Source organism: Epinephelus moara, chromosome 2 (genome assembly GCF_006386435.1).
Source record: "Epinephelus moara isolate mb chromosome 2, YSFRI_EMoa_1.0, whole genome shotgun sequence".
Lineage (NCBI taxonomy): Eukaryota > Metazoa > Chordata > Actinopteri > Perciformes > Serranidae > Epinephelus > Epinephelus moara.
Window position 1 is genome coordinate 34,074,210 of NC_065507.1, and position 23,667 is coordinate 34,097,876.

At 40.3% G+C, this 23,667-nt stretch overlaps 2 protein-coding genes and 1 pseudogene across 2 annotated transcripts in view; 2 read left to right on the forward strand and 1 right to left on the reverse strand.

The window, feature by feature from the left end:
- The window catches only part of capn5a (calpain 5a), a 36,325-nt gene extending 19,828 nt beyond the window's left edge, over positions 1-16,497 (forward strand). Inside the window, exons 4-13 of the mRNA XM_050064662.1 lie at positions 7,948-8,156; positions 9,221-9,413; positions 9,506-9,699; positions 10,403-10,480; positions 10,765-10,960; positions 11,095-11,217; positions 11,975-12,171; positions 13,338-13,459; positions 14,754-14,890; positions 15,613-16,497. Of these exons, the coding sequence (XP_049920619.1) occupies positions 7,948-8,156; positions 9,221-9,413; positions 9,506-9,699; positions 10,403-10,480; positions 10,765-10,960; positions 11,095-11,217; positions 11,975-12,171; positions 13,338-13,459; positions 14,754-14,890; positions 15,613-15,789 (1,626 nt within the window). The 3' untranslated portion in view covers positions 15,790-16,497. The remainder of the gene's footprint in view (positions 1-7,947; positions 8,157-9,220; positions 9,414-9,505; positions 9,700-10,402; positions 10,481-10,764; positions 10,961-11,094; positions 11,218-11,974; positions 12,172-13,337; positions 13,460-14,753; positions 14,891-15,612) is intronic.
- On the reverse strand, positions 158-6,486 carry LOC126402591 (olfactory marker protein-like; annotated as a pseudogene).
- A 1,908-nt stretch (positions 16,498-18,405) lies between the features above and the next one.
- Positions 18,406-23,647, forward strand: LOC126402500 (oocyte zinc finger protein XlCOF6-like). The gene is made up of 4 exons (XM_050064528.1): positions 18,406-19,004; positions 19,906-20,267; positions 20,609-20,678; positions 21,162-23,647. The coding sequence occupies exons 1-4, from the start codon at positions 18,584-18,586 to the stop codon at positions 22,754-22,756; spliced, it is 2,448 nt and encodes an 815-aa protein (XP_049920485.1). The 5' UTR covers positions 18,406-18,583; the 3' UTR covers positions 22,757-23,647.
- Positions 23,648-23,667: the final 20 nt, after the last annotated feature.

The following is a 23,667-nucleotide window of genomic DNA, read 5'->3' on the forward strand; positions in this document are numbered from 1 at the left end:
GGTAGTTGCAGCAGAACAGGACAGAAATAACACAAGTATAGAAATCAACAGAAATAACTAATTAAAGGAATATAGACTAAAATAGGAATAGGAAAAAAAATAGAAACTGTAAAAGAGCATTCTGATACAAAACGAAAATATTTTTGGGGTTATTTTTTTATTCATTGTTAACAAAACCTGCGATCATGTTGTCCCTGGCTCTGTCTGCTCTGAAACAGTTGGCTCTGTAACTAACTTGGTAAAAATGCAGTGTAAAACATGTTACTGCCAGTATTTGGCTCCGGTAAGCTGGAAAGTTTGACTGGAAACAAAATGGGAACTATTGTAACATCTGACCAGATACTGCAGCTGTTGACACAGCATGCTTGGATTTTTCCCTGTTGTGTCTCTTCAGTCCAGCTGAAACACAGGGAGACAGAAAAATAGCCAGAGAGAAAAGCAGCATTATGTGAAAATCAAAGCTAACGCTTGGATCAGCAGTTATTTAAATCACACGACACAGCATTAAAATCAGTCACGATCTAACAGTAATTAATGATGATCTGTTTTTTACACCAGACTGGTAATCTATTACTCACAGACGCCAGGTTCATACAGAACAATGGGCTGGAAAATAGTGGCCCTTGACGAAAAAATGGACCAAAGCTCCATCAAATCAGTTGGGACATTTTTTTTTTGTTTATTGATTTTACCGGATAATCAAATGCTCTTTTTTTCACATCAGGAAACTAATTTTCTAATTTTCCACTTGGAATCATGTCTAAAGAAATTTGCAGCAGTGGCTCTACTCTGCATTGGAATGTATCCACATAATTAGCTGAATGCTTCCCTTCTAATCTCTTTAGTAGCATAGTTGTTGTGTCATTGCACAGATAAGCCTTGTGTTACACAGGAATGTACATGCCTACCATTGCCAGCGTATTTGGAGTGAAGCATATTAATTTGGGGTGTGTTTGTGTTTCTGTCTTGTCTCAGAGAGCTCGGCTTTTCTCCACCCTGGCTATTTTCTGTCTCTGCTGCTGGTTCTATCACTACTTTGCAGTGAGAGCTACTCATGTCACTATCTCATGGGATCATGCGTTTGGTTGTGTGTGCATGCTTGAGATAGAGAGAGTGTGTGTGTGTGTGTATCAGTCTGTCTGCCTGCAGATTATCTCGAAAAACTATTGGATCAGTCATTCTCATATTTTTGTGCATATTTATGACTGTATGCTCAAGGACTTTTCATGGTTGCAGTAATTCCCAATTGTTGAAAAACCTGTTTCATTGACTGTTTTATATCGTCATCAACTGCTGATGTCTCACTTCTCTCAACCGGCAGGTAGAAGGCAAAAGTTTTCTGGAAAAACAACAGCCCTTACCTAGTTTGTTGCAGGCCACATTTTGGCCTTATCTTGGTCTAAACAACTGACATCGATTGAAAAGTTTGGTCTCATTTTGAACCGAAGCATCTGCAGATTAATTCCATACCCAGTATGTTATGATCCACTAAACTCAGGCCTAGGTATAGGATGAATTAGTCCCCGTTTTGTCGTCTTCTTGGCCATCTTGACTGTAGGGGAGCCGGGAGGAACAATTCCACCGGGTGCAGCCCTCCTCGTCTGGCTGGACTTGGTTTTGTTCTGTTGTCTGCATGGCGTCATACCACACCAGGAGTGTTTCAGAAGCCTGAAACTTTCCTGGCTTTGTAGATTTGCAGATTTGGTTGATTTGGTCATTTTTCCTTGATATTTGGTATCAACACATCAGTACAAGCTGCATGTGTTCTGGTAAATCATTTCTTATCTTCTCTCCTTTCTGTCTTGTCTATCTGTCTTTATTTTGTCTCTCTCTTCCCTGTCACCCCTTTTTTTTAAGTTTCCATGATAACTATGATGATGATGATGAGAGGATGACAATGACTGCCAATACATTATGTCCTGCTGAATTGAGGATGTAACTATAAAGCCCTTAGAAGCAGATTTGGGCTTTATTCATGAACCTGACTTGACTCCTCTCCTCTCCTCTCGCCCCCGCCCGCCATCTAGTAACACCAATAACCATCAGCACACACAGAGAGCTTTCAGTCGATTTTTAATAGATGTCACCTCATTGATCTCTGTTTTGTGTCAGGCCGACAGTCATGCATTGTGAATATTTGATATTCCATTCGCTGCTACTTGTTTTGCATCTACTGTAGCTGCCTCTCCTGCTAGCGATGAAAGGCTTTAGAAACTAAATACAACAACAAGTCAAACACATATTATCACAATATTCAGCTGATAAGTAATGCCGTGATTTATTTACAAGAGGAAGTTTAGTTTTTATCCACATGAGTTTTATATTTAAAAGTTATAAAACTTCTAAGATTTCAGGTCATTGTGAAGTTTTAACATCATCAGATGATATTGTGTAAAGATTTTTTTTTTATTGAATGCCCACATTTCAAGTTTGAAATATACTTTGATGATTTATGTAGATGATGCATGTTTATTTTAAGGAAAGTTGATCTCCTGTTTTTCCTCCTAAATGTGAGCACTTTGTTGTGAAAAATACTTTCTTTAAAGCTTGTTACTTTAAGTGCTTATGAAATATTGACATGGCTGTCAGTGATGTTAAATGTTTGCTCTTTGCACTAAAATGTTTCAATGAATTGTTACAGGTTAAATAAGTCAGGTGCAGAGGTTTCGTTCGACTTTCTCACTATCTGTCATTTTGATAGACAGGGTCATAAAAATTCCATCATAATCTGATATTACCTGTCACTTTAATTTTAGCTGCCACTGGCAGATAAACTTTTGAGTCTCACTTGCTTGTCCTTCATCCTTGACTGCATTGTTAGCAACGTGGTTATTAACAGGTTTGACATAAGAGTTGAGCCTTTTCTGTGTCTGTGTGAGGTTTTTGGGACCGTTTAATAGCTCTGTGTTGGATGTCATCTACTGTTGGCGTGTTAGCTCGTGCTAACTGACCAGACATTTGACTGACCGACCCAACAATTTTCACCTCGTTTATCAACCCCATCACAATTATTGGGCTTTTTAAAGAAACTTCGGAAACTCAGGTGCTGTTACATTTTGCAATGTGATGCAGCTATATAACGTACTAATGTGATGGCTAAAGCAAAGAAATAATCTCCTTGACTAAAGCTAGCTAGACAACGAGGTCAGTGAGATCAAAGACAAGACTAGACAACGGCTAATTAATATGCGCATGCCACCAAGTGGACGGGAGTGTTAATTACCTAAAGTTATGGTAGATTGCCCTCGGAGTTCCTATCTGTCGAAATGACAGGACAGCCTTCAGATTTTTCTGTCATTGTTTAAAAAAAAAAAAAAAAATCAGTCAGTGACAGAAAATATTCAGTTAACTTGGCCGCTGGTCATGTGCACAAAGAAGGTGGAACTACAGGCTTGTTACTGTGTAATTACAGATGAATCAGTAAGACTATATTTAACATGATGTATTTCTCTGATTTGAGAGGATGCAAAGTTATCCTTTAGCTCTAGTTTGATGTTTTTTAAAGGTCAAAGATTGAACAAAATATTGCAATTCTTCTCCAAAACACAAACAGACTTCTACTGACAGAAAGTGAAGAGTCAATTGTCTGGTGTGAACTCCACCGAGCAGCTGACATTTGCGGCCTCTGCAGCATCCTTGAAAGCAAACAGGAAGTACATGACCTTCCTGACCTTGGCAAGCTCAGCAATCCTTTCGCCGAACTCTTGCATGTCTGCCTCCAGCCATTTGAGTGGTGAATCCTCTGGGTCCTCTGCGTTTCGCCAAAACGTTCCGATCGGTTCTAGCAGCTGACGGGTCATCAGGTGGGTGAGGTCAGGGGTCCAGTGTTGAGAAATACCGGTGATGGTGACACGACCGTAAGCAGTGAGGGAGAAGTGCCAGCGGGAGAATTTCAGCTCCTGGATGGGAAAGTCCAGCCGATACACGGCCTCATGGGGGAGAAGTAGGCGCTCACCATCCTGTCGCTTCTGCCCTGACCGCTGCAAAGACGATACACGGAGACGCATCATCTGCAGAGGAAGTAGAAAGAGAGAAAGAAAGAACATGGGAAGAGATAGATGAAAGGAAAATTGAGATTGGTTCGAGAGGAAGAAGTAATGTAAAAAATTATCCACCCCACCACCCTTTACTCTGTAGTTGGGATTAGGGTAGTGGACGTCTGTAATGGACGAACAACGTACAACAAAGACCAAGGACAGGTACTGTGAAAGGACTCATGCCTGAAATGATTTTTCTAAACATCAAAGTTAAATCTAGATCTATGTTTTAGTCTTTGATGGAAATAGCACATTTTAAAGAAGAAACAGACAATATGTTATGAAAAATGTTTTTATGTTGTTATTTTACATGTTTTCAGAAGCTCTATCAGACTGAGATTGACGCACCTCTATAATTTGAAGATCTTTCCATAGGTTTTCAATAGTGTTCAGTTCAGGGACTCTAAACCAGTTTTTCTCAGCACAGCAAAGGTGCACATTACAGGTTTTTTTAGGAGTTTTGGAGTGGGGTTGTATGAGGTACTTAGCCATTGTCGTGTCTTACCTATAGTTCAAGGCGGTTGGAGAAGCAGACAGGAGTATCTCCATAGAAGCCAAGCAATGTACTGCTGTGGACAGGGGCAGCAGCAAAACGTATTTTAGCCACCTCAAAATACATTATCAGTTTAAGTGTCTACTATATTTAGAATATTTTCATTGCTTTACCTTACTGTCAATTTCCGAAGGGGAAATTAAGCCATTACATTGCTTTCCTCAAAGCCAGACTCAATTGAGAAAAACACATTTAACATTGCTGAACACAGGAGCCGCTGGTCTACCGCTGCCTCGATCAGTTATTTTGTGTTATTGTGTGACTTTGGCTTTAGAAGGGTTAGTTTGGATTCACCTCAGTTCCCCAGGAACACAAACTAATTGATCAAGTCAGCAGTACACCAGCAGCTCCTGAGTTCAGCAAGGCCAAAATTATTGTTATTGTCAATGGAATTTGGTGGCTTTGATGAGAGCATATGTGGGGAACTGAAGCCATCAGAACAGGCTGTCTGACGGAAAGATAGACGGTGAAAACATTCTCAGTAAAGCGTACACTAACTGATATTGATTTTTCAGGTGGGTCATTTCATAGGTGGCTAAAATATGTTTTGCTGCTGACCCGTCCACAGCAGTACCTTGCTTGACTTTGTGTCGGCGCTCCTGCCACTTCTCCATACTCGGGGCGTGCCGACAGACATCTACTGTAGGTAATACACTGACTATGGATAAGAACCTCATACAACCACACTTCAGACTATCCTAACTATAACATTTGAGCCCAGGAGCTGTTGACCTCAGCTGTGGCTATTTGTGAGGCAGAGTGCAAGGCTAGTACTCAGTGTTTTAACTCATCTATTGATCACGACACCAGGGACATTCAAAGCACAACACACACTACAGGAAACCTTCACAATGAATGTTTTGAAGACTGTTCATAAAAGCAGGGAGAAAAGTTTGATGAAACTCCAAAAAGTAAACTTTGAAAAGTCTGCCAACAATGAAAAGAAAAGTAATACACTGAATTACAAAAGTTTTTTTTTTTTACCATAAACTAAAGGATTATATACTTTTTTAAAGATATCAACATTTCATCAGCCTTCAAAACTGCAATGTTGACATTTTTGGTGCACAAACCTTCAAATGTGCAATTGGGTTAGATCTTTGGACATTCAATGATATTTCCTTCTAAGTAAAGACAAAACTGCATCCACACGTACTATGACAACAGACGAGATGAGAAGTTGTCATCCAAAGTGAGAACCTCACCTCTGTCAGCGCAGTGTCTTCTTTGAACACCAGCTCTATTGTGTCGGTGTGGGCTGTGGCATGGTCCATGTCTGACTTGAAGGTTATAATCCTGGATTAAGGAGAGGGTGAGCCTGGCCAGTCTGGATGGATGCTGTGACAGATGGAGCTCTGGTGGAGTTTATCATTTCACTCTCTCTTTTTCTCTCCTTCTCTCTCCCTCCCTCTCTCTCTTTTCTCATAGGTTCGTATGCCTTCTCTGTCTCCCCTCCCCTCTCCAGCTATTTCCATCACACAGTGACAGTTCCTCACTTTATTCCCCCCCCCCACCATCCTCCCTCCTGCCCACAGGGTAGTTTGGTTAGGATGCATTGATCAACCACATAAAATGGGACAGGGTAGGGGAGAGCATTGGGACATGGGATCAATGCAAAAACAGCATCAGTCAGGATAATTGGTGCTCAGCCCTGCTAAGCTTGTTTCAGTCCTATAAAGGCTGATAAGTGACATTTCTGCACCAAAATGTTGTAAAATGTCCACACGTACTATGTTTCTTAATGTGTTTATGATATGCAATTTCATATGATCATTTTCGCTATCATGGAGGAATTCTGAACATTACTGCCACCAGGACCAGTGTCTGTCTGAACTATTTTATACTTTGCCGAGGTGTAAACTCAAAATAAAACAAATCTCTTCCTGCAGCAGAATAATTTATCTTCAGACACTGTGAATCAGGTTTGAAATGTCTGAATATCAAATGAATATAATCTACGTTTTTTTTCTTCTTTTTTTTCTTTTTTTAAGGCGTTATGGAGGTGGGTGATGTGTGAGGGTGCTAGGCAACAGGAGGTGCTGATGACGTACAGAAGGGAACTCTGGGAGTTTCCTGAGGGCTTCTGGGAGCAAGACTGGTCTTGGCTCAATGGATCAGTTATTTATTTATATCACTCATTTCACTGAGAATTGTTAGTGTGTGTGTGTGTGTGTGTGTGTGTGATCAGTAGGGATCTTGGCTCAGGATATGGGTGGATGGCATTCCCTTGTCACAAACTTTGTGCATCCTCGGGTTAATTAAGGGGAAAACAGGTGGAAAACTGAACATTTTAGGAATTAACAAATGGACAGAATATGTAAAGAAGATATTGTCATATGTATTAAATGGATCAAGTAAAAAATGAATACTCATGTATATTGATTATTATTTTTTGTCTGATGATCATTAAAGCTGGGATAAGCAGAAATCCGGAAAGGGCCAAGTCCCCAGTGACAGAGGTAGACAGGTAGTCCAGCCACACGGGAGACAGACCTTTAGTTGCAAGTGACAGTGTAAACCCCCCAGTGCCAGGTGTCACAGTGGGCTGGTGGCCAGCAGCGCTGATCTAGCAGGAGTCTGGTTCCCAGGAGGTGGGCTTTGTGCTGGCTGGATTTGGGGTGCTGCAGCTGCTGACTGGAGGGTCGATCTCTGCTGCCCGCTCCCCTCCTGGCGTGGTGGTCTTTATCGGTGGGGAGTGAGGCAGAGGACACACTGTGATTTAAGGCTCTAGCTAACGTTAGCTACATAAACGCAAACGTGAAACTGCAGCAGTGAGCCTTTGGCCCCTGGTTAGCAGAAGGCTATACTATTAGCAACATTTTTAGCCACAAATACTGGATTTTTACTCTTTTTTTCCGAAGTATTCCAGATCATATTGGGGTTGTAAAGAGACTTTAAACAAATACAACAAAAATCTTTTAAAATGAGTTGCCTGCCCTAGCTTTAACAAAACATCACAGTGTACGACACCACTCAGATTATGAGATTTTCCTGCTTCACTCTCGGGTTGACATTGAGATTCTGGAATTTCACAAGAATTCTCAGCTAAATTCTCTGGGAAAGTCACCTGCAAGAAGCCGCAACTTAGCACTGAAACATCTGAAACAAAGACCACCAGACCTCATTAACACACTGTCATAGCTACAGTATACTTATGTTCACCCTACAGGTATCACTATGTCCAATTTCTGAGTGAATGTGATTGGATCCAAACTGAACAACACACTGCGTCTGTCTTTCTCTCATTTTTATTTTGTCTATTCATTTTAGATTCCAGTATAGTGTAATAAACAAATTAGACTTGAGATTAGACCAAATTAAACCAACTTGAGCTTGACGGTGTGTTTTTTTCCTCAGGTGATCCCTGACTGGAAAGACCAGGAGTGGGATGATGAAAAACCAGAGTCCTATGCCGGGATCTTCCACTTCCGGTTCTGGCGGTTTGGTGAGTGGGTAGATGTGGTGATCGATGACCAGCTGCCCACGGCGAACGGACAGCTGGTGTACTGCCACTCCAACGACAGCAACGAATTCTGGAGCGCACTGGTGGAGAAGGCCTACGCCAAGTAAGACTTCAACTGTTTGTTAATGGCCCAGACACACTTAACCGACATCAAAGCACTGGTGGCCGATAAAGGCCAACTGTTGGGTTGACTCACGCTGCCTGTGTCTTGTCCAAAAAGTTGTACTTGAACACACCACAAAGACTCGGCCAACAGCTAACTAGCAACTACGTTCTGCACTTCTCTGAGAGTAAATAACTCTCCATACCAGCAGGCGGTGGTAGTTTGTATTCTTCATTCAAAAAGGGAAACTGGAAGACTGACAGATTCAAGATGCTAGTTAGCCAGTTAACACTTTACATCAGGTTGATATTTACTTTGTACTAGTGAACAGTAACACAAACAATTAAGAAACATGTCTGCTACAGAGCTCAGTGGCTAAAGAAATAAAATCTTAACAAATATAACAAGTTTGTTTTGATTTCACGCCCTCTTTATGGTAGTCGTTTGTTTGCTTTCCTCACTTCTGTTTCTCTTCTTGCGTGCTGAGCTGAACTGCCAATCAGAGTGATTTCAGGCACAGATGGGCTCCGCCGTCTCCGGCACAGATTCAATGTGCTGAATCGTCAAAAAAAAAAGGCTACAAGGACCAACTAGTGCCAATGGTGCGGGACACACTGCGAACCTAGGGTGACAGAAACTCAACAGCAACCCGAAATTGACCAATGGCAGACTGTTAGCTTGGTGTGTCAGGGCCCATATCTGCGGCCCAGGTAACTTTTGGAGTCTGATATAATATTTTATGAATGAAAGCCTGAGTTGTATCTGTTTCTTCTCAAAACTTGTACTTTAAAAAAGCCAAACAATATTGGTCACCCTCACCCACTCCCACTGACTGCTGCGATGCAATTGCAAGTTGGTAAATGGTGCCATTAGGGTTAGGTCTTGCCTCTGAACCATTGATTTAATTTTGAGGGGCGCCCTCTTTAGTACACGGGGGTGCTTTTCTTTTGCAGTCTTTTCTTAAATTTGAAGCTGAAGTAACAAGAAAGAATCAGCAAGAATAAAATGTATCAATTAAAATGTCTGTATGTAGGCACTGATGATTGCTTGTGGGTGTTTTCTAGGATGTGTGGATGCTATGAGGCACTTGATGGGGGCAACACAGCTGACGCTCTTGTGGATTTCACCGGCGGCGTGTCAGAGCCAATGGACTTGATGGAGAACGGGTTCAAAGACGATGAAGAGAAACGCACTGAGCTGTTCGAGAGAGTCTTAAAAGTCCACAACAGAGGAGGCCTTATCAGCTGCTCGATCCGGGTGAGGAGCAGACAAACATACATCTGAATGATTAAATGAATTGATTTAGAAAGGATTTACAGACTGACTGAACCAGTGCTGTGTCGTTCCAGGCAACCAGTGCAGCAGAAATGGAGGCCAAGCTGGCCTGTGGCCTGGTGAAGGGCCATGCCTACGCAGTGACGGATGTCCGCAGGGTGAGGCTGGGTCATGGCCTGCTGGCCTACTTCAGGTCGGACAAACTAACCATGATCCGCATGAGAAACCCCTGGGGAGAGAGAGAGTGGAACGGGGCCTGGAGCGACAGGTGAGGAAGAGAGATCCACAGACACTGAAGTTTAAGGAGCAGTGTGTAGGATTTAGTGGCGTATAGTAGTGAGGATTGCAGATTGCAACTGGCTGAAACTTCTCCCATGTGCCAAGGATGAATTCTCGGTTAGGGTTCCTACAGTGTCCACTGTTCAGGAGGTTTTAATTTGGAGCTGACTTATCCACAGAGGTCTCTTTATCTTCAAAACAAACAGACCAGGTGATTTAAGCTGGTAAAAACACTGAATAAAGCAAAATCAGTATTTTTCTGATATTGTTCGCCTCATTGACAAGGGGCTGCTAACTATGGTGGCTGATGCGAAAAGGCAAATGGCTTTTTCTAGGGCCAGTGTTTTGTTTTTCTGTTCAGTTGTAGAAACATGGTGGTGCAGCATGGCAGATGTCGTGGACAAGAACCCGCTCCCTATGTAGATATAAAGGGCTCATTCTGAGGTAACGAAAAACATGACAATTCTTATTTCCAGGTGATTATACACTAAGGAAAACAGCCTTATTGTATTACATTCCATTGTTGCTAGTATATCCCCCTAAATCCTACACACTGGACTTTTAACATGTCAGTTTGATGTCATTTTGTTCTTTAGTGCTGACATGTTTACTTTTTATTACACACATTTTACATCTGCCATCCAAGTTTTATATTAGAAGAAAAATAAAGATCTTTTTTTCCCTATTTGCAGCTCTGAAGAGTGGAATAAGGTCAGTAAGAGTGAGAGGGAGAACATCGGTATGACTGTGCAGGATGATGGAGAGTTTTGGTGAGTTTGAGTCCAACGCTGCCCCCTGTTGGCAGACACAAGATGCCTGCATGGTTACCTCCCTGAGGTCACTGACCTACAGTAACTGTCATTCACTCAAGGGTTAATTTGTTGATGTAATAAATCTTTTTACTGATTCTTAGGTAATTTCTAAACATAATTTACACTTCTTTGTCTTTGTTTACATTTTTTCTTCATTCACCATAAATCTCTCTGATCACACAGTAACTTATTCTAAACCCAAATTTCTACTTCTCCACCCCTCTTTCTCTCCCCTCCTGCAGGATGACATTTGATGACTTTATCGCCAACTTCACAGACCTCATCCTGTGTCGTCTCATTAACACATCCTACCTGAGTTTCCATAAGACCTGGGAAGAGGCTGTGATGCGGGGCTCCTGGCGCCGCCATGATGATCCGCTTCTCAACCGAGCCGGGGGCTGTACCAACAACAAGCACTCCTTCCTCCAGAACCCGCAGGTGTTATTTCCTCTCAGTGATTCATCATTTCTCGGATCTGGTGTTAGGCAAGACTGTGAACGTTGCAATGGTGACGACTCTGCTGTGGAAAGAACTATAATACTATGTGTGTATTTATTTTCTCTGTGTTGCAGTACGTGTTTGATGTGAAGAAGCCAGAGGACGAGGTACTGATCTGTCTGCAGCAGAAAGACCGCAGAGCCACACTGAGAGAGGGAAGAGGAGAAAACTTGGCTATTGGCTTCGACATACACAGGGTCAGCTCAGTGTGTGTGTGTGTGTGTGTGAATGTGTGTGTGTGTGTGTGTGTGTGTGTGTGTATATATTAGATGTCATCTCAAAATCCATGTACAAGTTATCTTCAGATATTCCAGTCCTGAGGTCTTTACGCTGGCTTCTTGTCTGTCAAAGAATTGATTTGATAATACTATAGTTGGTTTATAAGGCATTAAATGCTTTACGGCTGAAATACATTTCTGATCTTCCGCTGCATAATGAACCATCCAGACCTCTCAGGTTGTCTAGGACAGGTCTGCTTTCTGTCCCCAGAGTCAAAACCAAACATCAAGCAGCAGCATTCAGTTTATGTGCTCCACATATCTGGAACAAACCCTCAGAAACATGCAGGTCTACTGCAACCAGCTGAAGACTGTTCTGTTTGCTGCTGCCTTTTATTAAATCAAATATTTACTTGTATTCTTGTTTTTTATACCTGTCATATTCTATTTTAGCTTGTTTTTATTTTCCCTCCTCTTGGCTCTTTAATGACTGTTTATAACTGTGTGTAAATTTCCTTTTATGATTTGTTTCTTTTGCACTTTGTCTTGATGTTTTTGATGTTTTATATGGAGCACTTTGAATTGCCTTGTTACTGATAATGTGGCATATCAATACACATGACTTGCCTATTAAAGTGTGTGTGCAGGTGTGTTAGTTCAGAGCTGAGGAGGCTGAAGAGAGAGAAAATATGCTGCAAGCCTTTAAATAAAGGTGCTGCTGCCTGTCTGTCTTCAGGTGGAGTTTAACAGGATCTACCGCATGCACGTTACCCAGCAGAAGGTTGGTGGGAGCATTTACATCAACTCAAGATCTGTGTTCATACGCACTGACCTGAAAGAAGGGCGGTACGTCATCATACCCACAACCTTTGACCCTGGCCTGGAGGGAGACTTCCTGCTCCGCATCTTCGCTGACCTTCCAACAGACTGCAAGTAGGGACACACTGGGCTTGTTTTATTTTGAACTCAGCCTTTGTTGTTTTCTGTGTGACCGTTGCAGTGATTGCCGCTCAGCAGCATTATTGGATATTAAAAAGGAAACTGATTTTGTGAAATGGCAGTTTGAAAGTGATATTTAACATCGGAAAATAGCAAATATGTCACCCCTAAGCCTGACTGACACTTAATTAGTTTGACACTGTGATAGTGTGAAAGATTTTAACTCCTACCAAACCAGTAGGCAAAGTTTTCTGCCAGCAGGGGGTCTCTCAATCAAACACTAACAAAAGATGGAGCAACGCCGTCATTGCAGTCAGTTTCTCGCATTTGTAATTCCTTCAGTTTTCGTTGTTCAGGAGGTTTTTTTACCAGGAGCCGAACTATTATAGTAATGAATTTATTTTGCAACATTTTGCTACACAGTAGGTATAGATTTAGCTTAGTTTGTGCAGTGGTGTTTCAAGATTCGTGTAACGTAATCTAACGCCATGGTAATCTTAGGATGTGGCTAGTGTTAGCTCGCTATAGGTAACACTGTGCCATGACAAAAGTTCCACCGTTATTGGTTTTATTTTTCATCATATTTGGAAAGGAGAAACAACACTGATTCAAACTACAGGCAGGGAAAGAAATGCTGTTTTATATCAACAGACTACAACCCTTTTCTTTTTCACCACTGATTTTAGGTACCAGCCAATTGTAATGTGACATGACTTGCCCCGCTCTCACTCTCTGTTTATCATGAGACTCCCATGATTTATTTTTTAGGAAAAGGTATATTTTATTTTGCACCTTTCTCTGTGGATGTTATTATTTTTTTTAATTATTGGTCTATATAAGAATATTATCAATAAAACCTTTCAGATAAACCTCAGATACAGTTAACTCTTGTTGCATATCAGTGACTTACAAGACACAGAAACAGGTTCAGACTAAACCACAGGGGCAAATCACACCTGAGGACACAGCACTGGGGTTTAGGACACCTATTTTCTTTCCTTTTTTTGGCAGACAGCACCTTTAAAACTTAAAGCTCAAAACTACTGACAGAGCAGCCCATTTATTAACAACATCTTTAACATGTGATAAAAACAAAGGATCATGAACACAAGAACAAATTCAAGTACCTCTGTCTCTCTCTCTGTCTTTGTGACCTGTAGGGAGTTGACTGTACATGAGCCTCCACAGACCTGCTGGTCCGGATTGTGTGGTTATCCCTCTCTGGTCACTCAGGTCCATGTAATGATGGCTAACGGACTCGCAGGACAAGACTCTGATGGAGGTTAGTTTGTTTTTTTGTTTTTTTCACGAGTCATCAACAATGACCCAGAGACACTTTGCAGGATATTTTCCTGAAACCATTAACAGTTACTGAGTTTGATTAAATTGAACTTTATAAGCTTCACAAAACAAGAGTTTGAAGGTATTTTTAGAGCTCTTTGGACATTGCAGTGTTGAGTATTATGCCCTGAATTGTATTGTTAGTTTATATCACAACTCAATGTTTTGGTTATTATTTAAAATTATTATTTTAAATTATTTGCACATTTATTGAATATGAGATGAGACCTCTGGTTGTCTACAAATATTTCAGGATGTTACTGGAGACAGTGCACAGGTGAGGTCGAAACTGTGGCTGCTAGTAACAGTTATTTTCATTGTTGATTAATCTGTTGATTATTTCTCAAATAATCCATTAATAATTTGGTCTATAAAGTGTCAGAAAATGGTGAAAAATCAGAGCTGATTTTAAATACTTAACACACTGCTGGGTATCTTCAGCTATAATGATACAGCATAATTTATTTAGTGAATATTATTAATATTTTTTATTACTGATCTTAGTCTGTATGAAGTCGCTAAGGTTGTCAAAAAGGCTAGTGGAGTAAAAAGTAGAATATTTCCTACTGAGATGTAGAGGAGTAGAAGTACAACATAGCATAAAGTAGAAATACAAACATTGTACTTATGTACTAGTACTCAAGTAATTACATTTCACCACTGGTGACACCCAGCTGTGCCTGAATCTTTCCAGATTTTAATATTACAGTTTTATTTAAGCCTCTGCTACATACAGTGTGTTAGCTAAGAACTGTATAGCTTAAGTCACAATGGAGATGTGGTTTGCTTTTGTAGCTTAAAGATCGAGTTCAGGGGAGTTAGGGGCATCTGTTGGCAGACATGGAATACTATGTTCATAATTTTGTTTTAATTCATTTATAATCACCTGAAAATGATTGTGTTTTTGTTACTTTAGAATGAGCGGTTTATATCTACATAGGGAACAGGTCCTCTTCTATGGAAACAAATCATGTTTCCCTCAACGGACAAATCAATCACAGGCTTTAGACAGGGCCATTTGCACTTCCAACTGGTCACTGTAGTTCTCCTACGCACTTGATATACAGAGAGAAGTTTCAGTTCTGCAACCTCAGTGCTAGATGCCTCTAAATCCTACACACTTGACCTTTAAAAGTTGTTAATTAATCAAACATCATTCACTTTCCTTAAATAACACATGAATTAATATGGTTTAAATGTTCTCAGCTGGTACTATGTGTGTGTTTGTGTTTCAGTGTCTGATCCCTACGTGATCATTCGTTGTGAAGGAGAGAAAGTTCGCTCTCCGGTCCATCAAAACACACGAAGCCCCAACTTCGACACCAAGGGGCTCTTCTACAGGAAGAAAGCCAACAAGCCAATCAGCATCGAGGTTTGTTTGTGTGTGTGTGTGTGTGTGTGTGGTAGTCAGCTAAGTCTGACAGAAAATTGTGCAGTGGTGAAAGAAGTATTCAGATCAGTAAAATGCTGCATTCACGTGCTCCTCAGATGGTCCCATTTCCAAAGTTGGAAAATTGTTCCTCTGACTTCAGTGTGTTCAGGAGCTTTAGTTTATAATGTGGAAACAACATGGATGCTACAAAGAAGATGTGTTGTATGTTATTGCTCAGAGCATTTGAGCAACACATTGATAGCAGTTTGATGCTTTTTACAAACAGACTTTGTCTCAGACTTGTTGCTGCACCAGCACATCCCCTAAAACTACTGAAATATTGCTCCTCTGACTTAAAGCCAATAAATAACTTTTAAACTAATCTGGGTCACTCTTTGTGGACAGCAACTAACGGCTTCAACTTAACACCATATTACACATTACATTTTGTATTAATAATCCAAATCTGCAAAGTAACTAAAGCTGTCAGACGAATATAGTGGTGAAAAGTACAATATTTACCTCTGAGACGTGGCGCAATAGAACTATAAAGAAGCAGAAAATAGAAGTACTCAAGTAAAGTACAAGAACCTCAAAGCTTTACTTAAGCAGTGTACTTGAGTAAATGTGCTTAGTTACATTCCACCGCTGAAATTGTGTCTGTGTTGTGATTGTTATTGTCACATGTAAACGGTGAATTCCTCTCTCACTGTGTCTCTCAGATCTACAACCACAACGTGTTGATGGACTCCTTCCTGGGTCAGGTGACATTGCCGGCCGAGCAAGGTGAATTCCAGCAGACGCTACACCTGAGGGACAAGGGCAATCGCCGTGACAACGACCTGCCGGGAACCCTCACTGTCGCCGTAGTGACCAGCACGGTGCTCACCAACATCTGAGACAGACCACGAAACCGTCCAGTCAGCTAAAGTTTACCAAATTGCCAGTTTACCACTCTGTAAGGGTAAATATTGTCCCAAATAGAGAGGGTTTAGTTATTGGAAGTTTACTTTATAGAAGATGACACATCCAGCAGGAGGTCTGCAGAGATCATCAGGGCCCAGCTGTTCAGAAGTTATCTGATCGGATTTCAGATATCAGATTGGATCCAATCTTAAAAATGTTTTGTATGTTGACAGATGAAGTATCAAAACCAGGCTGGTGAATTTCCAAATTGGGATTATTCTGATCTAGATTATAGTTTTTGAACATCTGGGCCCAGAGGAGGAAACCTGATTCTCCTGCTATGTTTCAGCCTTATTAATGTCTGTTTACCAAATGATTTACAGTACTTGTGTTATGTGTATCTGAATATCCTGAAAACATGAGAATTGAAAATGAGGTCTTGCTGACTCATAAACATTGTTTGCTGTCCATGAACCACTATCAACCACTACTTAGTGTTCTTTTTATTCTGCTCTTAAATGTCTTACTCTATTTTATCTTTTATCTTACTTTAATATTTTTAAAATCCTATTCATGTCTTTTTATATGGCCTCCTTTTATATCTTGTCTCAATGCCTCTCATGCCTCCTGAACACCCCTTTGTATTGCCTTGTTGAAAGATGCTTTACAAATAAACTTGCCTTGCCTGTACCATACCTATACTAGAGAGCAAAGTCAGGTCATTACTGAAACAGTAAAAGCAAATGAGATCACAAGAAATAAGGCTTCAAATGATCTGTCTGCAATTATGCCGTCTTCCTGTACTCTCTTTCTCAAGTAGAGCAGCGAGCTTTGTTTTTTCTGCCACTGGAGGTATTCTGTGTCCCGTATTTGTGGACTTGGTTTCGCCATTTCAACAGGTCTCTGTTATAACTTGCACAAATTAAACAGGCAATCTGCTTCTAGTGATTAGTGGTTTAGTGTAATGATTGACAGAGGCCCTTTCTTACATCAAGATGCCTAGACTATAGGAGCTTACAAGGCACACACAAGAATTATTTCCATGTTCACAGATGCAAGAACAAATTTACAAATTATAAGAATACTTTATTGTTAGAATAATAATAGAACAATACAATACATTGTGTGGAGGTACACATATGTCTCGTGTGCTGCTGCAGCTTTTCACCCATCTGTGAGATTCAAAATTAAAAAACAGTCCATTTAATGAAGTTGAAAAAAAAAAGGCAGGTGGATTGTTTGCATACATAAAGGTGAATCCATGTTCTTATAGGTAACTGTCTTTTTCAACAGTTCACTACAGACTTAACCAGTGTGTTGACAGATGTATGTTCCACCTGACATACATTTCGGCACATTTTGGACAAGAACAGATTCACTCCATTGGGCTGCATGATAAGAGAGGAAACATTTGCATCACAACACAAATTCTATGCTAAGTTTTCTTCCCTGATTTACTTGCAAAATATTTAAAACTCAGTCATACACCCCATAGGTTTGAGTCTGAAAAATATCAAGGTATCTAAATTAAAAGGGTCATCATTCATTTGCCTTACTATATATATATCATTGTTTGCCTTAGCTTCATGTCTTCGACAATATAAATAAATAAATTAATAAATAAATAGAACGTTTTTAAACCCTTAAAAATTTGCTGTGAGTTTTATCTGTCAGCAGGTGGTTTCTGGTGTAATGGCGCCATCTTGTGGACACCACTAGAAAGTACAAGTAGATCTTCGGACGATCCACGGATTAAACCTGTTCAGTTTTTTTTCCTCTAATTTCATTTTTTCTTATATGTGTTAATCTAATATACCAACCCAGCCCTTTTTGACGGATTATATATGTATTTTTACATGAATATAATAAATAAATTATACAAATAAACACAGTACAAGGCTTTAGTATTTAAAATGAATATATTAAGATACTAAAATATATTAAAAATGAAAATGAGTTCTTTAAAAACTTAACAAATGGTTACCTATGGTATTTAGATGAATACATTAAAATAGTAACATAAATACAAATTGAATAAAATAAAATAAATATTTTTTTATTTATAGCATTTAAAATGAATAGATTAAAAAAATTAATGAAAATTTTGATTAAAATAAAGGGATTTGTTTGTATTAATTATCTTGCCAGTCATATATGCTTATAAAAGTTATTAATTTAATTTATTTAAAGTTAATTTAATTGAATGCATTTATTTTAATAATAAATCCCTTTACTTTGAACTTATTATTTGATTATTTATTTCAATATATTTCAAATATTGAATCCTTTCATTTGATTTATGTTGCTTAAACATATTAAATGTGAAACCTATTTGTGGTCCACTCATCAAAGAGGAACAACATTTATCCGATTTTACTTCTCGTACTTTTAAGTATATTTTGATGCTAATAATATGTACTTATTTTGAATGCAGAGTTTTACTTGTATGAGAGTATTTTACACTGTAGTATTGCTTATTTTACTTTAAAATACCGTAAAATATCTCAAAACTTCATCTTCGGTTATTATCGCTTATTGTGCTCACTGGGGTGTTTGGGGCTTTTGTTTTGAAATGTAGACGTGACACCGGAGGCGGAAATGCTGCACGGACTCTTTTCAGAAACGTACAGGCTGCTATGGCCGCCATATCGGATAGTTGACTTTACGGTTATACGGAAGAAAAGGTGTTAATGTGTTTACAGTCCAAGTGACTGATTTAAGTTACTATTTATGCGTAAATACCCCGCGGACACAGTGGGCTGAGTGTTTTAATTTGACTGAAGACCAATGGAGGCGAGGTTCGGCAGCGAAGTGGCGTCTATCGTGGAAGTCGCCATCCAGGCGACCGTGTCTGTTTTCAGAGACTTCTGGGCGAAAGAGGCGCCAAACACCGAATGGGAGGACGCGAAGGTCGGCGGCGAAATCCAGGAGATAGAGAAATGTCTGGTGGTCCAGATCCACAAAGTGTTCACGGAGTTCTCCTCCGAGCTGTTCGAGGAGAACGAGGCTCTGCGGGCCAAAGTGGAGCAGCTGGAGGACGTGCTGCAGAGGAAAGCCGGGCAGCTGGAGCAGGAGCTGGAGGCCAGAGTGGGTCAGCTGGGCAAAGAAATGGAGCAGCTGGAGAAGGAGCTGAAGAGCATCAGTGAAGGCACCAACAGGTCCCAGGGAGACTCGACACGCATACTGATGCAGGACAGCTCACTGATAGGTGAGGGGAGGTCATCAATCAATCGATCAGTCAGAATCAGACTCTTTAAATTTGTTTGGCAATCGACTATTTTGCTAATAGATTAAGTCAAAACTGACAGAAAATATGTGCTTTTCAGATGTGATGGTTTGCTGCTTATCCTGCTAATTATTTAAATCTATTTCAAACCATTCTGACTTTAGTTCTGTTTTTTCTGCAAAGAGTATTTTTTACTTTTTACACTTTAAATACACTTTCCTTGTTATATTTACATACTTTTACTTAACATTTTTTTATACATAACATTTTTAATGCAGAATTTTTTATTGTAACAGAATTTTTTAGTGTGGTATTAGTACATCCAGGGTATCTGCAGGTCCTTAAAAAGTCTTAAAACTTAGAATGTCTGCAATTTAATCTCATAAATATTAGGCCCTAAATATTATCAAGCAGAACTAAATTTGAATTTTTCAGGTCTTAATTGCCACAAACTGAAAAAAAATCAAATATTTTGTCCAAATCATTCTTTAAGTTCTTTAAAAATTATTTTGACAAGGTCTTAAAAACATCAAATTGAAGTGTTAGATACTTGTAGAAACCTTTATTTTATTTTAGTAAAGGATCTGAATACTTCTTCCAGCACTGGTTGGGCTAAACAAAGTCATTAAGTTTACCTTTTAACTATGTGTGCAGACAGGGATGCTGTCAGTAAAAGCCATCAATGCTACCACCAGTAGGTAATTTCATTATCGGTTAGTATGTCTGAAAGTTATTCTGTGTGACAGCTGGATAAATCCTTTGTACTTGTACTCAGCCAGTGCTCCTTGTGATAAACACATTTCTCCAATCAGATGGTCAACATTAAATCGTGAAATTAAGCTGATGTGACATTATGTCTCTCCCTGTCTTCGACACAACCCAGGAGCACCAGTGTTGGCGGCCTCCACCAGTCCTGCTGCAAAGAAGTCCACCTCGAACTCTCCTTCAGTTTCATCAGAGAGCACTGACGCTGTTCTCAACTCCACAGCTGGATCTGTGACTGTCCCTAAACCTGCATTAGCTCCGATGGTGTTTGTTGGCAGAGTCAGCTCCGCTCCCACGTTGCTGTTGCTGGGTGCCAGTCAAGTTGTCACCCAGCCTTCCACATCATTGACGGCCATCTCTGAAACAATGGAAGCAACACAGCTCGTCCTTAAACCAGCAGCCTCGCCAGGGTCTACGCCTCAAGACGCCCCAAGTCCAGACTCAAGCATCATCAGTGGTGTCGACTTGGCACAAGAAAAGGTCGGGTGTTTCTTTGTTGTATTTGGTTTAAGTCTGTGTATTCAAATTTGTGTGGATGCTACAAAGTCTTAATAATCTCAAACCTGAAATATTTTGTGTCTGTATACTCATCAGCTGCATCTCACTGGTGGAGATACATTATGTATATAAAGGACAATAAAGGTGATATGATGAGTGTTGCTTTCTTTAAGCAACAGACTGAAATTATTTACATAAGTTTCTAGAGTCATGTATCTATATATGAAGTGTAATAATGCTCAGGAAACCCTTCACTGTTAGGGTGTTGTGTTTTTTTTGTTTTTTTTTTAATTAAACAGAAATTATTTCTTTGTGCATCACAGAAATCTGTTGACAAGGCACCTTCAGGGAGAAAGAGGAGGACCAGGAGAGCACCCTCCAGAACTGAAGAAGGTATGATCAGATTTCACTTTTAGAAGTTTTGGAAGGAACTTGAATAGGTAGAGGATACAATCCTGTCGCAGGGCTCTAAATACTTATTTCTGTGTACATGCACTGGTGAATGAAACATTTAAAACTGCATGCACCTAAGTGTGTTTTTACCTGCACCATTTAGTGTATTTGTGTTTTCTTAGGTGCCAGTGGCTGCACAGCGCCACGTGCTGTGTGGCTGCTGTTTTGGAGTGGGGAAGACGTTTTGATTTCAAGATAGAAGTACCATTTAATCCGGGTGTTTATTTAAAAAATATGGGGTATTGGATCAGTGCATAGACTCCTGTACATGCTGATATGCGATCCAGCATTTTAGGCAGCATGTAAGGTATTTCCCATACAGGTATAGGTATTGGAACAAGTCTAGTATTTTGAGCCCTTTCTCAAAAAAAGAAGTGACTAATATAATAAAAGACTAATCTTGTAAATCTCCTCCATTTCCAGTTTCCACTGACAACAGCGCAGTAGAGAAAAAAATCACATCAGCTGGAACACAGGCAAAAAGGCCTAAAAGAAAAGAGTCACAAACAGTGAAGAGGTTCTCCTGTGAGCAGTGTGATGTCAGCTTTCATTGGAAGAGTGAACTGAAGAAACACACGAAGGTCCACAAGAAACCTTTTCCTTGTGAGCAGTGTGGCAGAAGTTTCCTGGAAAAGAAGTCTCTGGAAAATCACCTCTTGCGTCACGAGGCAAGTAAAGCCCCCCTGCCCTTCCCGTGTCCTCTGTGTAAGAGATCGTACAGAAGAGAGCAGTCGCTTCAGAATCACGTCAAGCTTCACCAGCGGCTGAAACCACCAAAGCCGTTCACCTGCGATCAGTGTGGGAGAACATTCAGAATCAAGCAGTCTCTGGAAAACCACCTCCTGCGCCACGAGAAATGGAAGCAGATGGTGAAGTGCCAGCTTTGTGACAAGACTTGCAAGACGTCTGTCCAGCTGAAATGTCACATGGCGGTACACTCAGAGGAGAGACCATTCAGCTGTGCAACATGTGGGAAGGAGTTCAAGAGTAAAGACACCCTTCGCTTCCATCAGATGGTTCACTCCAACGCCAAAAAATACAAATGCACAATGTGCGACGAGACTTTCAAATATGCCCACTCCCTGACTGTGCATAAGAGGAAACACACAGGCGTCACTCCGTTCATATGCACCGTGTGCAACAGGTCATACAGGACTGGCACCGCTCTGAAAAGACACAGCATAGTCCACACTGGGGAGAAACCGTTCACCTGTCACATATGTGGAGCGAGGTTCAGCCTGAACAACAACCTCAAGAGGCACCTTCGCATTCACACAGGAGAGAAGCCATTCACCTGCCAGGAGTGTGGCAAGAGCTTCTCAGACAACACCAAGTTGAAGTCCCACATGCTCATCCACGGTGCCAGAAAACCTTTCATGTGTGATCTGTGCGGGAAGACCTTCCTCTTCAACTGCAGGCTGCTGATACATCAGAAGTACGTGCATGCAGACAGGAATGAGGAAACGGACGGCACACAAAGACTTCTCCAGACTAGAAGGCGAAACAAGTCGTTGGTTAAACCATTCAGTTGCAAAATATGTCTGAGAGGTTTCAGCGCCGCATGTTCCCTCAAACTTCACGAAAAAGGCCACAGTGAGCCCAAGGAGTTCAACTGCAATATATGTGGGAAGTCTTTCCACAACAAATACTCGTTCAGCTATCATCAGAGGAGCCACTCGGGGGAGAAGCCCTTTGTGTGTGATGTGTGCGGAAAGAGATTTTTCCATGCAGGTAGTCTGAAGCAGCACGAGCGGATTCACACAGGTGAAAAACCATACAAATGCGACCAGTGCGACAAGGCCTTCAGAACAGACGGGAACTTTTACAGACACTTGCGGATCCACTCGGGTGAGAAGCCATTTGAGTGTATGTTCTGTCTCAGGAAGTTCCACCAGTCAAACCAGCTCAAGTCCCACATGCAGGTTCACACGGGGGAGAAGCTCTACTCGTGTCAGCAGTGTGGCCGGGGTTTCTCTGACTCAAGGCAGCTCAAGAAGCACAGCTGTGACGGGCCGTAGGTGATGTGATGCTGTGGTGTGTTGGACTTGGGTTAATCTAAAAGTCAATAATGAAACAGCAGTTTGTTATATTAAGGGAAACAAAATGACTTGTGTGTGGCCTTTGTGCTCAAAATATTGCTTTACAAAAATAACTTAATGGATGTCATGTTCATAATTTGTTATGGGGGGGCTGTTACAGTTCACTCAATTAACATACTAGCTTATTGACTGATGTGTATGTTCAGAAAAAATACACTTGTGATAACATCACAGTGGCAGATGGTTTTGTTTTTGCTTTTGGTCAGTTTAACTTTGGAGTTATAACACTTATTAACTCACTTGTCATCACGCTTGATATGCTAGAGTAAAGGGATTAATCAAAAGTAAATCATACAGAAATTTACAGTAAAAGTAGTTGCAGCTTCTCTTAATTGGAGTATTCACAGTAGAGGTAGGCAGCATTGTTCGTGGCATTTACACTTCTGTTTTTGTCCCTAACTATTAAAAACATTTAAAAAACATTGAGGCCATATAAAAACCACAAAGTTAAAAATGTGAACCCCCAAATACACATGTAGAGGTAAGATAATGTAAATGTTTTGAAGGTGATAAATGCAGCAAAGATGCCAGTATCATGACTTCAAAATATGTTTTTGTAGTTAAACTCAGCAGCTAAACCTTTTCCTCTTCTCCAGTTGAGCTGATAAAAATAATTTTTGAATGGCACTGTTTTTTTGTATTAATTTATGTTTATTAATTCGTAATAATCAACAAAATGCCATTAAGATGTAATTACTTTAAAAGAAAAAATGAAGCTGCAAAATAGCTTTCTAGTGTACAGTTTGTTTAATATGGCAGAGTGCTGATTTTTCTTTCTGTTAATGTAATTAAAGCTCATTTGCAAACAAAGCAACTTTTAAGAGTTTTAT

Bases quoted from the DNA above. Each gene is read 5' to 3' on its own strand.
- LOC126402500 (XM_050064528.1), top strand. From the start codon at position 18,584: ATGGAGGCGAGGTTCGGCAGCGAAGTGGCGTCTATCGTGGAAGTCGCC. The intron at 19,005-19,905 runs GTGAGGGGAGGT...GACACAACCCAG, and splicing joins GCAGGACAGCTCACTGATAG to GAGCACCAGTGTTGGCGGCC. The intron at 20,679-21,161 runs GTATGATCAGAT...CTCCATTTCCAG, and splicing joins ACCCTCCAGAACTGAAGAAG to TTTCCACTGACAACAGCGCA.